Source organism: Vipera ursinii (assembly GCF_947247035.1).
Source record: "Vipera ursinii genome assembly, chromosome: 13".
In the NCBI taxonomy this organism is placed as follows: domain Eukaryota; kingdom Metazoa; phylum Chordata; class Lepidosauria; order Squamata; family Viperidae; genus Vipera; species Vipera ursinii.
The window spans coordinates 1,848,570-1,865,660 of record NC_139526.1 but is presented as its reverse complement, the minus strand read 5'-3'; the positions used below and the strand labels follow the sequence as shown (position 1 = coordinate 1,865,660).

The following is a 17,091-nucleotide window of genomic DNA, read 5'->3' as shown; positions in this document are numbered from 1 at the left end:
GATTATGGGTTTTAATCGTTGTTTTAGATTTGTATTACTGTTTTTAACTGGGCATGGGTTTAATGTTTTTTAATTTTTGTATTGTCTTTTTTATATATGCCCTGTGAACCGCCCTGAGTCCCTACCAAGGAGAAGGGCGGTATATAAATTAAATAAAACTATAAACTATAAACTATAAACTTTTGTCCCAAAACAGGTTTTACATATTTTTGAAAGAGGTCATTTCTGCTAACTCACATTCCGAGGGCCTCACGTGCTGAAGTCTGAGAAATCTAACTGGCTTCATCTTGCTGGGGAAGCCGAGGACGGTGGATGTCCTCAAAGCCATGCCGAGGGTTGCCTTGAGCTCTGAAGAGACCTAACTTACTTTCCAGAAAAGTTACAATAGCTGCATTTGGTTCCATCAGAGTCCAGCCAACGTAGTAATTCAGTGGCAGCATTGTATTATTTGATAAAAATCTTTGGCGAGGCTAGCTTTCTTTTTGAGAATTACCATTTCCATAGTCTAATTTTGCAGGATATTTGCTAACCAAAACTCTGGGGGGGGGGGGGAGTTAGTGGGAGGTCATAAAATCTAGCCTGCCTGATGGCTGACAGAGGCCTCTCTGGCTTCCTCCGGGATCAGATGCAGCAGTGAGTTGAGAGTTAGATCAGAGGCGCTAATGGAGTTAGTGAAGGAATCGGGCAGGAAGCTCCCCACTTCCCAGGCTGTTAACACTTTTTGGAGGGAGGGTATCGTGTTGCCTACCTTAAGGGAGATCTATTGTGCCCTGTCCTGAAGAAACCCACCCGTGATCTGGCCACTTTTTACCACTTTCTCCCAATCTTCCCTGTTTATGGATGATTGTCAAGCAGGGCATCGGCCACAGAGGATGCTACATTCCTATCAGCCCAGACTCAGGCGTGGTCAGGGCACCGAGATGGCAGGATTGTTCTAAGCAGTTATTTTTGTCAGGATTGTCAGGATTTTGAGTTTGTCAATTTTGAGTTGTGTGCAACACCTGGTCCTGTTCTAAGCATATTCACAACTTATCAACTGTAGCAGCCTTCTGGGTCACCTGCAACAGCTGGCGGCTGGAAGCACTGAGTTACGGTGGTTCCAAACCTACCGAAGCAGGCAATTTCAGTCGGTATTTTTCAGAAAGGATATGCTAGAATCTTTGATTTTTCCAGTGGGGTACGGGAAGGGTTCCATAGGACTTCCCCATGTAATTAATGATCTGCATGAAACCTGATGGCACAGTGGTTAGAATGCAGTGTCTCAGACAAACTCTGCCCGCAGCCCAGAGTTCAGTCCTGACAGGGCTCAAGGTTGACGCAGCCTTCCATCTTTCCAAGATCAGTAAAATGAGGACCAGGTTGTTGTTGTGTGTGTGTGGGGGGGAAAATATGCAAATAATGCCCACACTGTAAACCATCCAGAGAATGCTGTAAAACACTATGGGGTGGTGTATAAGTCTAAGTGCTGTAGCTGTTTATATGGGGTGAGGTATCATTAGTGTGCTGATGCCGTCCAGCTTTGCATTGCCAGTCCAGGTCGAGCTGGATCTGCTGTAGAAATCCCGAATTGTCAGGGTCTGAGTGGAAAGAGAAGCAGAATGGAACTGCTGTGTATCAGCAAACATCTCGGCAAACTGGTAGCATCGTTCCCTGGAGTTACTCTAGACAGAGGAGGGGGAAAAAATGGTTCATGACTTGGGGTCCTGCTGGATTGGTGGCTCCCATTCAAGCAAGTGGGAGTTGTAGTCAGGACCTTGTAGACTACGTGAATGAAACTCTTCTGCAAGAGTTTTTTCACAAGTGTTCTGCCACCATCACCTTTTTACTACCGTGTGTAAGAATTTAGGAATTCATTGCCCCTGAACACAAACCTAGGTCGATGGTTCCTTCTACCAGAAATCCACCTTTGGTTCTTCTCCAGGTTGTGGTTCAGCAGTGAATTTTAGTGAAGGAGTTGATATTAAAACAATTGGAAACCTGAAGCTTTTATGGGTACCCTACTGCAGTGATTTGATTTCTTTAATAGAAACTGAACTCAAGTAAAATAAAAGCTTCTGCTGTGCTTGATATATATCATTTAAGGACCGGTAGCCAACCTTTTAAAACACTCCACTGAGCCAGAAATACTTTGCTGAAAGCACCATGTTCCCAATTTTAAAAGGCAGAAAGATAGAAATACTAGAAAAAAACCTCTATAAAGTACTGATATGGTTGAATTTTTAAATTTAAGTTTCTGTAATGGACAGTGGGAGAGAAAAGAAAAGACTCTGGCTGGATTACAAGAAGCACAAGTGGAGTTCAGAGGCGTTTGTGAAAATCTGCCAGTTCCCAGGGATATTGCAAAGTCCGTACATAAACAGCTTTAGTTGGAGCCATCTGGAAAGTTAATAGGAAAAAAAATATGGCCCTCACTCTCTTGATTAAGTGACACAAAATAAAGATTTTATAGTATCTGTTGCTTATGTGTCATCTGTGATAGAAGCGCGCTGCTTTTGTAATCAACGGGATTACCATTTCTAGATAAAATTCATGTTTGATCAGTCCTACTTGCCTTATCCTTAATATGTGTACAAAAACACTCAGTGACTTTTTTTCTTCTTTTACAGAGCCGAGAAAACAGAAGTCCTCAGTGATGATCTGCTGCAGGTAATTGATTCATGGTTGTGTTTAAATTCCTACAATAAGGCTGCCTTTGGGGATTTTGATTGCTGCTTTTCAAAATGTTGAGTGGGAAAGCAAGTATGTCATTGCAAGACAGAAGAGGCTTTTTTCAAATTGCAGACCAGCGGAAAAGGTTAGCTTAATCTAAAGCAGGTGAGAAAGCGAGAAATAACTCTCTGAATCTCAGTGGCTTATTGTAGAGTGAAATATTATGTTGTTATTGGAGCATGAAGGTGTGTCTCTACCCATTTGGGAAAAAATGCATTTGCAGATGTACGTTGCAGTGAGCAACTTGAAATTTTGTTCTTCAATTGTTTTCCAAAAAATGAACTTGTGTGTTCCCTAGAAGGAGGTTGTATCATAAATATTGTTCTTCCTTTCTTTTTATCCTCTCATTTACTACTTCTGTTAACCTGGATCAGGGTAATAAACTGGCATTTAAGATATGCACATCTGTAGGCTCATTACAATATTCCTCTTTGTGGATAAACAGTATTATGCGATACATAGAAAGTGAGTAAGTAATACTGAACCAAAGAAATTACAGGTGGTCCTTGTTTAAGGATTACTTGCTTAAACTTACAACAGCACTAAATGAGTGGTACTTACAACCAGTCCTCGTATTTACAGTTACAGCAGCTTCTCTGCCATCCCGCCGTCTTGCAACCTCCTTCACTGGCTTTCAACAGAATCAAAGGGGAAGCCAGCGGGAGGTGGCAAATGGCTCTTTCTTCTTCTGTTTTCAGTCCACACTCATTTGGCACTCATTTATGATTTATCTCTCCCGTTTCTACCACATAGAGGTCTTAAGCGTCCCATTCCCATTGTATGCAACTGGAAGATTTTCCTTGGCATGCCCAACTCTGACTTTCATATCGTAACCAGGTAGAAACACACTTTTATAGGCAGCTATTTTTGTTTACTTTTAACAACATTCATTTCACAGAATAGAGCAAACAACCTTTCTGCCAGCACTTGCACAACTTCAGAATTCTTCATTTATTTTCCCACCATAGTAACCCTTCTGCCAAGATGCAGAACCATCACTTAATTGCTCTAGTGTAGTTTATCACTGTATGAGTTACCATTGTTCATTTTTCCTGTCAATCTCAACTCAACCATAGAATGGAAGCAGTTGCATACAGGAGTACAGACATATTTGCATCCCCAACCAGTGTGTTTCTAGTGTCACCATAAGCATTTATTAAACATGTATTTACGTAGAATTTATTATAAATCTGTACATAAATTAAAACAACCAAGAGAACATCGGAGATCCTTGTCTTATACTTTGCTCAGGGTTGAACTATTTTCTAAACATTCCGCTGATTCCCACACACATTTTCTTTCCATCACATTCCATTCTTGTTCCATTCAGCAAAGGACTTTCAACTATATATTTGTTTGAAATATTACATAATTCAAGCACATTCACTTATATATGCTGTCTCTGAATCAGCAAAGGTCTAGTAAACTTTCTTTCACATAACTAACATTTTTCTCAGCAAGAGCCAAAATCCACAATATTCTTTTCAAATATTGCTCATAAAGGCACAACATTTTTACATCTTTCCTATTTCAATCACCTCTCATAACCTTATGATTAGATACATCAGTCTGAGATATTATTCCATATCTAACCTCACAGCCATGCAGATTGGAACAGAATATAAATGTGAGCTGAGATTCACAAAATGCAGAAACCTTTATCAAGTCCAAACTTCCACGTGGTCCCTTTCACACACACCAAAATCTCCAAGAGGCATTTAAGGTTCTGCTCAGAACCTTCCAGCTGAATCTAGTTGAACTTTGGAAAGGAAGAGTTGGTGGGCAGAGCTTCCTTCACAGTCCTGCCGGCTGTGGTTGCGCGTAGAGGGTGATCTTCTCCCATCCTTCAGATGTTGCTGCAGATTCTGGATATTGTCTTTGCTGGCACTCAGGTTTTTCACTCTTTCTTCCAAAAGATGATTGAGACAGCAACTCCTTCTGGAAAACCTGTCAAGTACTCAGTGATCTGGTGTCCATAACCAGAAATGTGAATAAGCATGCATCTACATTTTCCTTGTTATCTGAATAAAATCAGCACTAGAAGCCGTTCCAGCAGCCGTACCAAATATGTGTCTCAGCCTCTGGGTTGAGACACATATTTGGTAGGATTTTAATTGGGGATTAAAGCATTTAATCACTTTTGTTATATTTCTTAAGTATGTCCATGCAGTAGAAAGAGAAGGCAAGTTTCTTTGAAGACTCCCCATGAGCATCAAGTTCCAACTGTCAAATCTCTCTTGTTTATTCTGTGCATTTAAAACTTAACTAGATTCTACCTTACAAATTTGGGGTTTGGGATGTTCACTTTATAAGCATGAACTGAAAGCGTTAAGCTCCTTTCTTTGAATAATGTTACATTTCAGCTTTCCTTGGTGTATTTAAGTTAGTTTATGGTCTACCCAAATCAGAGGAGCAGGAAAAAGATAACAAATTTGTCCATATTCCTATTTAAATATCTGCATTTTTTTCTCAAGTCTTCCCTGCATTCTCCTATTTTGTTGCCTTGGTAATCCTAAGAAATATTTGGAGGCGTGGAGAGGGAGGGAAGCCAGGAATTCTTCTGTCCGACTGCTGGCAAGTGCTTTTTGCAGGCATGGCTTTGTTGGCTCCGTGACGCCCAGGCGGAATTGCTTACTCATCCACTTGCTGGGCAGAAGCGTCCAAGTTTTGTCTTAGGCCCAACTTCATGCACTGTGTGCCTTTTGCCAAATGTTTCTGTTCTTTGACATATTCTCCCAAGCATGTTCATCGTTTCCAAAGTCCTTTCCAACAGGAGGAAGTGTGTCATACGTTTCCGTAAACACAGTTAAATGGCTTATTGCTGTCAAACATAATCTCTGCAAACAGCTCTGACTAAGAGGCATTGGGAGCTACAAGGGATCCCTTCCACCAGGCTGGGTGGGCTCCTCTTCTTGTTCTTGGCTGTTCTGCACAGCACCTACTGTTTGTATATGGAATTGTGCCTCTTTCAGCTACCGGTTCATGACACGGAGGGAACTGTTATCATCTTCCTAGCATTATTCCCGCAGGTGCAGAATGCGCTTTTTGGATTGACAATTTGCTGATCTGTCACCGTAATAAGAATTTATTGACTTGGGTTGATGAACACCTCCTTGCACGATCAAACGAGCATCCCCATCCAACTGGACAATTGTCGTGTCTGCATTTATTGTGTCTTGCCATCTTTGCGGTTAACATAAAAGCATTTGTTCAGCATCACCACCACCACCAATTTATTATTATTACTATTACTACTGTTACTACTACTACTATTATTGTTATTGTTATTATTATTATTATTATTATTATTATTATTATTATTATTATTCGACTAGGTATCATCTGTGGTAATCAGTGTGAAGAACATTTTTGTGCCCTGTGAAGAGGGGGGGGTTGTGTGGAAGAAGGAGCTGTGTTCACTCTGAGTCCAGGTTTCTCCACCAGTGATGTTCCTGGTGTTCAACTGACAGCTGTTGGAGAAGCTGGGCAGGAGGTTTCGGCTCTCCCCTCCACCTTTCTGTGAGCCATTTGCCTCCCAGTTGCAGCAGCTGGTTCTGCTGGTGGGAAGACGCAAAGCTCCAGTTTGGGAGGAGTCTTGCCATGCAGGGCCCTGCTCCACCTCACAACCCGCAGCAAGTTTCCTCCTCCGCCTGAGCTGCTTCGCTTCACTGGACTGTCATGAGACGATTCAGAACAGCGATTCCCCTGGGGGTGCAGATGCCCTGCAAGCCAGCCGCCTCCGCCCTCTGCTTCTCAGAAAGGCTGACAGATGGCCGGCGCTGGGTCCCAGCATCTCAGCATCGCCAAGGACGTGTGTCCTTTAGCTCGGGTGGGCGACTTCAGCAACCTTACGGCTTGCGGGCTCCCAGAATTCCTGAAACAGCCATGAGTGACAATGTCCACAAGTCGTTAAAGTTGCCAGATTTGGAGACCCCTGTTCTGAGGCATTTTTTTTTAAAAGACAGAACTTAAAAGTCTTAAGGGGATTCCTATATTTGCAGCTGAACCGCAGTTTTTCAGGTTTGCTCAAATGAAAATGTTCCAGGAGGCTTCCATTTAACTTTCTCCACTCGTAAAAATGTAGCAGGAAAATAAAATGCAATTTATATGTGGAGATTTCCAGCCGACCTGAGTGAATTTGTTTAACTTCTCAGACCTTTGGACAAAAGCTCTTTAAGAGAATGTGTGCTGCTTATCAATTGTGTCTTGCCAACAACCTCTCTTTTACAGCACAGGTTCTTCTGCACAAAGATTTTATTGTGCGATTCCTCATTCATTTGGCTTTTGGTAGACTCCCGTGATAAAGGCCAGATCCGTGCATCACGGGATGCCATAATATCATTGGCTGACTTGATTTTAATGCAGCATGCTGCAGGAATCCTGCCATGGCTAACTGTGAAGCGTGAAAACAGTTCAGTAATTCACTAAATTAATACAACACGTGAAGCCAGCCAGTCTTTTATTTAGAATCCTTTCCTCTATTATAGCTTCCATTCCCACCCCACCCATCCACCCCCTCAAGGAGAACTAGGCTGCCAAGAGCCATCCATCTGGAAGTATCCAGTTTCTTAATTAAGAGTTGTACGTATCATAGTTTCACCCTTCACCTGGTAGTTATCAAAGCGCAGGGACCCACATATATGTTATTTTTCCTTTTTATCTGTGACTTTAAAATATTGTTATTACTGTCTCTTCACAACAATGTGAAGTCACAGCTGCCAGTTCTTTAGCTGCTGTTGGCCTTCATAGCCATCAAGTTCTTTCCAAGAACTTAGGATGTGGTAATGTATCAGCGTATTATCTATGTGGATCCAAGCAGTGTGACTGTTTGTAATTGAGATTTTGTGGTTTTGTCAATGCACAGATATTTTAAGTGCTGTCCAAGATATGGCATCTAGAGCAGGGGTCCCCAACCCGGGCCGCAGCATGCCAGAAACCGGTCCACGCAAACCAGTAAAGCCCCATCCACGGGATACAGGCAGTACATGAAATCAGGCCCCTCCGGTCCACAGAAAAACCTCTCTCCATGGAGGAACCTATCCCAGGTGCCCAAAAGGTTGGGGGCCTCCTGACCTAGAGTGCTAACAATCACTTGGACCATCATGGCCGGATTGTGCCACAGTTTTCAGCTATGAATACTTTGTGATGTTCAGTTCACTTCCGTTCTGTTCTGCAATCCCCTAGTATTGCCACATCTATTGTCCACACTTACTTCTTCTCAATCAGACTTAAATCTAGTGTGTTATGTAAGCCATTGACAGGTTTTACAGTACTCTTGTCCATTTTCCTCTCTAACTTTGGTAGAAATTGACTGTACTGTTTTTCTTCCGGATGTTTTGAAATTGCACCCAGAGCACTTTAGCTTCTCCATTTTCCAGTCACGTTTTTCTTACTTCAATGTTCATGTTTTGTTTCCTTGTACAATCAATACGTTCCAATTTTTAACATGCATCAATGCTTGTTCTTGGCTCTTTTAGATAAACAGGCAATGCCTGCTTTTCATTCTTTGACAGTTTGTTTGATTTGAAGTAAACCTCTGTCTCAATTTCTGCAGGGCAGGTATTCATCTATCAGTATCACTGCAGGGATGTAATGCATAGTCAACATTCTCTAGCTTTTTGGCCCAACCTGTCCAGCTCAGCTTGTGTCCAGTTAATAATTGCAGCAATGTATTGTATTGCAGGTATGGCTCAGGTATTGTTAACTTTGATGATGCTTCCACCATCAATTTTGTCTTTAGCACTTTTCTCACTCTTTGGAGATGTATTCTTTACTACACTTGTCCATATTTGATGTTATCCCACATAAAATGCCCAGATACGTGGAGGCTTCCTTCTGGTGGACATTCAGCATTTCAGTCCATTCATCCAATTTATAGCTACTGTAGCACATTTCTTAAACCAAATTCCATTGCTACCTCTGTGCTAAAATTCTTGCGGTATTATTATATTATAATTATATAATATTTTATTATAATGGTTTGTCACACAGTCCCCCAATGTTTAGACTGGATTTGGCATTTTTATGAACCTATCAAGTCCTTTCCAAGGTCCTGGAATAGGCAGATGTTGTTTGATGGTGTATTGTCACAGGATATACTGTAAGCTGTTCTTAGTAAAGTTATAAGCTGCCTTTTGCAATTGACTGATGGTGATTTTTTTTCCAGTGCCAATGGTATTCAAGGGGCTCCCCAGATGTTTGGGGATTGCACCCAAGACCAGAGCACTTTAGTTTCTCCATTTTCTATTACTTTGCCTATTTGTTGTCCCCCGTTAGTTCTTGCTGGCAAGCAACTGGTATTTCTTGCAGATCTTCCAACGCGTCACCGTTGCCGTGCTGTTGTTTGTAGTCAGTCTGTGAGGTCTTCTTGTAGCAGCTAACAAAGTAGACCACCGATCCTTCAGCTTCTCTGCATCGACTCCCCTCCGCCCTGTGCGTTCCCACAGAGAGGGCCTCCTCAGGGTGCCGCCAGTCAGGGAATGTCGACTGGTGGCCCCCAGGGGGAGGGCCTTCTCTGTGGGGGCCCCGGCTTTATGGAATCAATTGCCGGTGGAGCTCCGGATGGCACCAGACCTTCGAACTTTCCGTCGGGGCCTGAAGACCCATCTGTTCGAATTAGCTGGTCTGGCCTGATGGGGATTATGGGTTTTTTAATTGTTTTTAATCTGTACTACTGTTTTATTGGGCAAGGGTTTAATTCTTTTTTAATTTTTGTATTGTGTTTTTTGTTTTTTATATATGCCCTGTGAACCGCCCTGAGTCCTACCAAGGAGAAGGGCGGTATATAAATCAAATAAACTAAACTAACTATAACTATTTGCTGTTTATTGCTGTCATCTCAGTTCTGGCTTTGTATGCATTTGTTCATAATAAGTCTTGGCCTTGTGCAACTGGAAATAGCCTCTCTGTCTCTTTCTTCAACTCTCCTGCTCATCGCCTTTTCTTGCCTTTGCCTGATGTTTTTTTAATGCACTGGCCATGTAATACTTTGCCTTGCCATGCCCCTTTCCGGCTCTTCACTTGCTCTTTTCTTTTCTTTTTTTATAGATATTTTATTGGTTTTTAACTATAACGACCTCCAGTGCCTGGTGTGCAACGTGCTGTCTTGGTTTACGTTTTAACAAGGGGGGAAAAAGACAGTAATAATTAATTAACAGTTGATAATGATTACATTTGATAATTCCATAATGAATATATTAATTAATAATACATTTCTTTGATCTTCCCTTCTCCCATTTGTATTTTCCTTCTTCAACCTTAGCCAAAATATAATTCTTCATATCTTCAATATATAAATGATTAGGTATAGACATTTTTTATATTTACACAAATAATTATATAGGTATATAACATTTTTTTCAGCTTATATTATTCTCATAACCATCATCTCATTAATTCAGTATACATCCTATTTTTATAACTTTTGTTCACTTAGGTTCCTTTATATTCAATCCAATTCTTATCAGTCATAATTTCTTCATATTAGTCATCCCACTGTCTAAACTTTCCCATTTAGGTACATCATACTTTATGTCATGCATTATAAAAATAGTATACTTTTAATCTGTCTTCTAGTATCCAGATATAGCATCCTTTTTAATCAGTTTATATTTTACTTATATATTAATAAAAGTTATACATCAACCTACTATTTTAACATTTAATATATTATAAAACATACTATACTACTTAAATCTCATTATCCTTCTTGTTATAAAGCCTCTTTGTGCTCGAAATTCTCTGTTCTTTTAGCCATATTCAAACAAATGTTTATTCACATAATAGTCCAGACATGTCAAACACAAGGCCCGGGGGCCAGATCCGGCCCGCGAAGTGGTTTCATGTGGCCCGCGAAGCCATCCTGGAAACAGTGAGGGAACGGCCCCCGCTGCCTTGGCCCTGGCCCAGAGACCCTCCTTCTGCCAGAGACCCTCAGATCTGTCCCACTCCTGCCCAGGCCCCCATAGGCACCCTTGATGCGAATGAGGTAGAGCTGGCCATGCCCACCCAGCAGGCCATACGCACTGTAGCCACGCCCACCCAGTAGGCCACGCCCACCCGCCCCCTGAGGGCAACCGCAATGCTGATGCGGCCCTCCATGAAATTGAGTTTGACAGCCCTGTAATAGTCCATCTGGTAGGGCGAGTCAGATCTCTTGTATCTGTGTCTGATCATCTTCTTTTGCCAAGTAATTTCCCAAGTTGATGTAATCTGCTTACCCAACAGTTTCTATATTACTACAAATGTTGTTGGGAGAACAAAAGATGAAGTAAGTAAGATAAATTCTTTCTGTCCCCCAAACTTCAATAGTTCTCCTAATAATTCCATTTTTCTTGTTGTATCAGAACCTTGTAGTTTTTTTTTCCTGTTTGTGTCAAATTGTAATTCTTTTCCTCTGTTATTTCATCAATTTGATCACACTCTTCTAGTTTACAATCTGCCGTCTGATTTGTTTGTTCTTTTGTTGTTATTTCCTGGGTATTTTTTAATTGTAGATTTAGATTGGAAATATGCTTATTTAAATCCTCAAAGTTGTTTCGAATTTCGTCGTGGTTTGAATCTATTGTCGTTTGTATTTGTCCTAACTTTACATATATTTCCTCTGGGGAAACTATTTATTTTGCCTTGAAGTATTGTTTCTGGAGGCCCTTGGTTTTCCAGCCTAAGTCCTTCAGGAGAAAATATTGAATGTGGCATCCTGTCATTTTTTGATACGTATGTGATATCCATATTGTCTCCCCCCTTCAAATAATCTTTCATCCATGTTTTAATTCAAAAGTCAATTTAACAGTCAGTCAGAATTACAGATTCAGTATATTGTTGTTGTTAGCTGCGAAGTCGTGTCCGACCCATCGCGACCCCATAAACAATGTTCCTCCAGGCCTTCCTGTCCTCTACCATCTTCTGGAGTCCATTTAAGCTCACGCCTACTGCTTCAGTGACTCCATCCAGCCACCTCATTCTCTGTCGTCCCCTTCTTCTATTGCCCTCAATCTTTCCCAGAATGAGGCTCTTCTCCAGTGAGTCCTTCCTTCTCATTAGGTGGCCAAAGTATTTGAGTTTTAGCTTCAGGATCTGGCCATCTAAAGAGCAGTCAGGGTTGATCTCCTCTAGGACTGACCGGTTTGATCGCCTGGCAGTCCAAGGGACTCGCAGGAGTCTTCTCCAGCACCAGAGTTCAAAGGCCTCCATTCTTTAAGCCAGTTTAAATCATAAACAGTTCTTAGGTTTAAGCAACAGTCCAGGTGTTTTTTGTTTTGTTTGGTTTTTTCTTTCAAACACTTTTTAATCTTATAGCTGGCTCTTCCTTTGTTCCCAGCTGTCTTTCAAGGTTATTTGCAATTCAAAGGAACAACTTTTTCTTTGTTTCTGGGCATTCTGCCAGTTTCGGAGTCCTTATCCTGAGTGTTCTATTCTCTGATTCTCCACTAGATGTCAGCAGTTATTTCTTTTTTCAATTTTTCTTTCCATCAAAAAGTTATTTTTGTTATATACTTTTATAATTCTATCAGAAATGTTTTACGTTATAATCTTGACAGTTTTTTAGTTCCTAGATTTGTCCAGACTGAAATATTTTAAATCAAATTTTAGTATATCTCTTTCAACCTTTTATGTTAATTCGTCGCTTCCAGATATCTGTAAGGGAATGGGGATATAGTCTCCTCCTTCACTTCTGGAGGTTTTCTTGCTTTGGGGATCTTTTCAATAGTAGATAGAAGAAAGAAGATCAGTTCTCTCACCTGTTCCAAGCACACTGTTCACCAGTGTTTAAGTTCGTGCTCTGGGACTTCAGCTGCAAGCAGCTCGGGCTAGACGCTGATCTCATGCTAGCCTTTCTCCTGTCAGGTTCAGAGGGCTTTCCCCGGATCAAACGAAGTGATTGCCATCGCTCCGTGATCGACGGGGCGCCCCTCCTTCACAGTCATCTCTCTGACCCATCTAGGATCCCCCCCAAGCAGGAAGAAACCAGCCGTGGGGAGCGGAGGTCGGCTCTCGCGCGGCCATGCGCTGCAGATGCAAAAACCGGAAGTCCCGTTTGCCCTTTCTTATAGGCCAGTTTGGTCTCTCCAGTACTCAGTGACCCTTCATGGCATAGTAGCTTCCCTGCATCTTCTTCACGGTCCTTCAGAGATTCTATTATTATTATTATTATTATTATTATTATTATTATTATTATTATTATTATTATTATTATTATTATCATCATCATCATCATCATCATCATATCATCATCATCTGTTCACAATAGAATGAAGTCACAGCTGCCACTTCGGCTGCTGTTGGTCTTCGTATGCATCAAGCTCTCCCCAATAACTTAGGATGTTGTCACATGTCAACGTAGTATATTATTAATATAGTGTACAGGTAGTCCTCAACAACCATTCGACTGTTCGAAATTACAGTGACACTGAAAAAAGTGAGTTATGACAGTTGCAGCATCCCCACGGTCACATGATTAAAATTTAGATATTTGGTAACCGACTCATATTTATGACCGTTGCTGTGTCTTAACTTAACAACTGCTGTGATTCACTTAACAATTCTGGCAAGAAAGGTCGTAAAAATGGGGCAAAATTCATTTAATAACTGTCTTGCTTAGCAACAGAAATTTTGGGCTCAATTGTAGCCGGACGTCAACAACTACCGGTATTGGCTTAGTGTAGTATTATAGCCTGCCCCTTTAATATACTTTATTCAGCGCATGTGGCAATACTCCTGCTCCTGTTTTTCTCTGTGGGACAGTGAGTGACCCAAAGTCACCCAGCCGGCTTTCATGCCTAAGGAAGAAGGCCTGGAGCTCACTTCCTCTTGGTTTCCAGGCCAGCACCTTCATCACTGCACCAAAATGGCTCTCACCAAATTGCCAGTAAATCCACAAAGAATCCTATGGTATTTAAAAGTTCTAACTAAAAATGTGAGCAGGTAATCAGGAACACAGCTCAGCCTGTGTGTGGTACGTAGAATTGAGGAGGGAGTATTATGTAGCCACATAGCTGGGGGATGAAAGGATAGGTAAAAAAACACTTACATTTGGGTGTGCAGGTAGTCCTAGACCAGGGGTGTCATGCCAATGCCAATGGGCCGGATGCGTCATGCCAAAACCGCCCCCACCCCATTGCCGGCAATGGGGCGGGGGAAGTCGCGATACGTCACGTCACGTGACGTTGCGAGTTGGGCACCCCTGTCCTAGACTAACGATTGCTCATTTAACGCCATGCCTTTATCCTGTCCTGTTTGCTCTCTGGCTAGATCGAGCGACGTCTTGACAACGTGAGGTCTGTTTGCCACAATTCCTGTAAGCGGCTCGTGATGTGTTTGCAAGGGCAGTATGGAACCGAGGCCGAAAAGAGACACGTGAGTAGCCCCTGCCTGTGATTTCCCCCTCTCAAGCCCCTTGCTGGGCGTCCGTCTTTCCTCTCTTCCCCCAAGATGGCAGGATCGTCCTTGGTCCGCTTTTTTTGTTTACTTCTTTGTACTGCTCTACCCCGCGAGAAAGAAGAGGCAGTCACAAAATACTAGGCCAGAAATAAAGAACCGAGAAGGAAACCGCTGCGAAGAAAGCCTCCCCCATTTTCCAGTGGCTTTGCACGGGCTCAGGCCCCAGCTTCGTGCGAGGTGACCCAACACAACCTCTCCTCCCCAGAGCTGCTTCCTCCTCGCCAGAAAGCGGTTCTGCTCCCTCGTTTCAGACAGACTCACAGACCAGCTTCGAGAGCCCATCAGGCCCGCTTCCATTCGCAGGGCAGCCCAGGCTTCACCGTGAGAGGTCTGCCGAGTGTGTCCTGTACGTGCCCCACGTTGACTGTCTCTTTCTGGAAAGTTCTCAAAGTCTGTCCGGCCATCAGACCTGAGCTTGCTTCCCTCCTTCCTGCGACTGTCCCCTGGTTTTTCCCTTGGGCAGAATGGTTGTACGCGTGAGCTGGCAGGCGCCATGTTTCCTCCAGGAAAGGAAAGGGAGGCTTGGAATATTACCTTGCTAGGAACTGCCTTTCTTTTCCTTTGCAGAAGAAGCTTCCCCTCACGGCTTTTGCCCAGAACATGCAGGAAGGTGCCCAGCAGCTCAGCGAGGAAACGCTACTGGGGTAAGAGCTGAACCTCCTTTCTGGATCTGCCTCTCTGCCGTGTGAGCTCTCACCTCACTAAACGCAGTTTCTTTAAAAAATTCAAATTGCTGAAGAACCCGTCTTACAGTCCAGGATTCTTAGAGGAAGAAGCTGTTTCCATGTGGGGTTTAGCAAAATGGCTAGAGCCGTGGTGGCGAACCTATGGCACGCGTGCCACAGGTGGCACGCAGAGCCCTCTCTGGGCACGTGCGCCGTTGGCCCAGTCCTAGGCCTTCAGCTGGGTTTTATAAAACCTTTTCGCTTTAGGCCTCCGCCATGTGCAAAAAAAAAAAGGTTCAATCAGACTGAGGGGTTTTATTTTAATTTAATTTAATTGGGTTTTAGTTTAACTTCAGGGACTGTAATTTAATTAATAGTTTTAGCTGATTTTAATTTTGTATGCGATGTATTTTAATTTTCCCTGTAAACTGCCCTGAGTCCTACGGGAATAGGGCGGTATATAAATTTAAAAAATAAATAAATAAATAAATAAATAAATAAATAAATAAATAAATAAATAAATAAATAAATAAATAAATAAATAAATAAATAAATTTTAACTTCTCACGGGGAAAAAAAAGAGCTCGCAAAGTTGGAATTGATTGATTGAACTTTTTAGTCCCACCCAGTCTGCCATTACCACCACACCCACGCAATGCGCCATGCCCACACAATTGGCCACACCCACCCGGCACCCGACGATACATAAGTGGGTTTTGGGTTGCAGTTTGGGCACTCGGTCTCTAAAAGGTTCGCCATCACTGGGCTAGAGGATCAAGGCACGGCGTGTCCCAAAGACGGGGTGCCTCTCCTTTTAAATAAACAAGTAGTATCCGAAATGCCTCAAGGCTGTCTTTCATATGATCACCCTTTTACTTTAAAATGTCCTTTGAGGCCCTTTAGAGGCCCCTCCAGCAAAGGCTGTTCATGAAAAGCGGGGCCGGGACTGGCTTATGGGTGGAGCTTTCCTCAAGAAATTGGACCGGCGCTCATTCGCTCAGATTGTGGGCCGCTGTTAATTATACACGTTACGTTTTGGGGGGAGATTGAAATGATTTTATACTTACTGGTTATTTACACTGCTTTCCTCCTCCTCTTACTGGTGGTTGCTTTTATATTTATTGCTTTAAGGTTTTCAGTTGTGATTCCTGTCTTGGAGCTTCAATCCAGCCAGAATGGCAGCTCAGCAGTCATACGTGAACAACGTGAACGCCTAAGAGGTCTTTGTTTCCTCTTGTCCCTGCGTAGGCAGTCCTTGACTTACCCCCACAATTGAGCCCCAGATTTCTGTCTCTAAGCAAGACAGATGTTCAGTGAGTTCTTGCCACCGTTGTTAAAGTGAATCTTTGCAGTTGTTAAGGTAGTAACACGGATGCTATGGGAATCTGGCTCCCAGGTTTGCTTGTCAGAAGTTCACAAAAGGGGGCCACGTGACCCTAGGGCAGGGGTAGGCAACCTTGGCTCTTTTGTGACGTGGACTTCCAACTCCCAGAATTCCTGAGCCAGTAGAGCTCAGCAGAGCCGGTGGCTGAGTCCACGAGTCATAAAAGAGCCAAGGTTGCCTGCCCCTGCCCTAGGACAACTCAGTCGTTAGAAATACGAGCCGTTTGCCGAACGGCCGAATTTTGACCGTGTGGCCGTGGGGATACTGCAACGGTTATAAATGTAAAGAAAGGTCATAGGTCACTTTTTTCAGTGCCGTAACTTTGAACAGTCACTAAACTGTTGTAAGTCAAGGACTACCTGTATATGTAGCAGACCATATTTGCACACTTGAAACACAAGAGGGGCAGAAACGGCTTAATCTTTTGTGCCTCTACAGCTGTTCTCATGTGACGATTCCAGCCGGAGAGAGACAGCTTGGTTAGCACAGTCTGGACGGTCCCTTCAACCGTCTCTTACAATCTTGTTTTTCCACAGGCACCTGGGAGGATAAAGGCTCTCCCATCCATTCACGCTTTCCTCAGCCTGTTGAGAAATGGAGAACTGTAACAGGCTAATGTGCTTTTATTTTGCTGGGGGAATGGCTCCTTCCACTCCTTTGGGCTGTTAAGAGCAAACCCGATGACGCCGGTGATGTTTTTCTTTGCTTGTAGGAAAATGCTGGAGACTTGTGGAGAAGCGGAGAATAAACTTGCGATGGAACTCTCTCACCACGAGATGCAGGTTGAAAAGGATGTTTTGGACCCACTGAATCAACTCACCGAGGTAAGCTGCTCCAGCTGCCACCATCCATCCCAACCTAGGCTTACCTCTTACCAGGAGGAGTAATAAAAGC

The 17,091-nt window shown here is 42.8% G+C and overlaps 1 protein-coding gene across 4 annotated transcripts in view; it reads left to right on the top strand.

The window, feature by feature from the left end:
* ARHGAP17 (Rho GTPase activating protein 17) overlaps positions 1–17,091 on the top strand; it is a 79,035-nt gene that overhangs the window by 30,217 nt on the left and 31,727 nt on the right. For all 4 annotated transcript variants that reach the window (XM_083373122.1, XM_083373124.1, XM_083373121.1 and 1 more), the window contains exons 2-5: positions 2,607–2,646; positions 13,960–14,064; positions 14,716–14,792; positions 16,910–17,021. In XM_083373122.1, the coding sequence (XP_083229248.1) occupies positions 2,607–2,646; positions 13,960–14,064; positions 14,716–14,792; positions 16,910–17,021 (334 nt within the window). The remainder of the gene's footprint in view (positions 1–2,606; positions 2,647–13,959; positions 14,065–14,715; positions 14,793–16,909; positions 17,022–17,091) is intronic.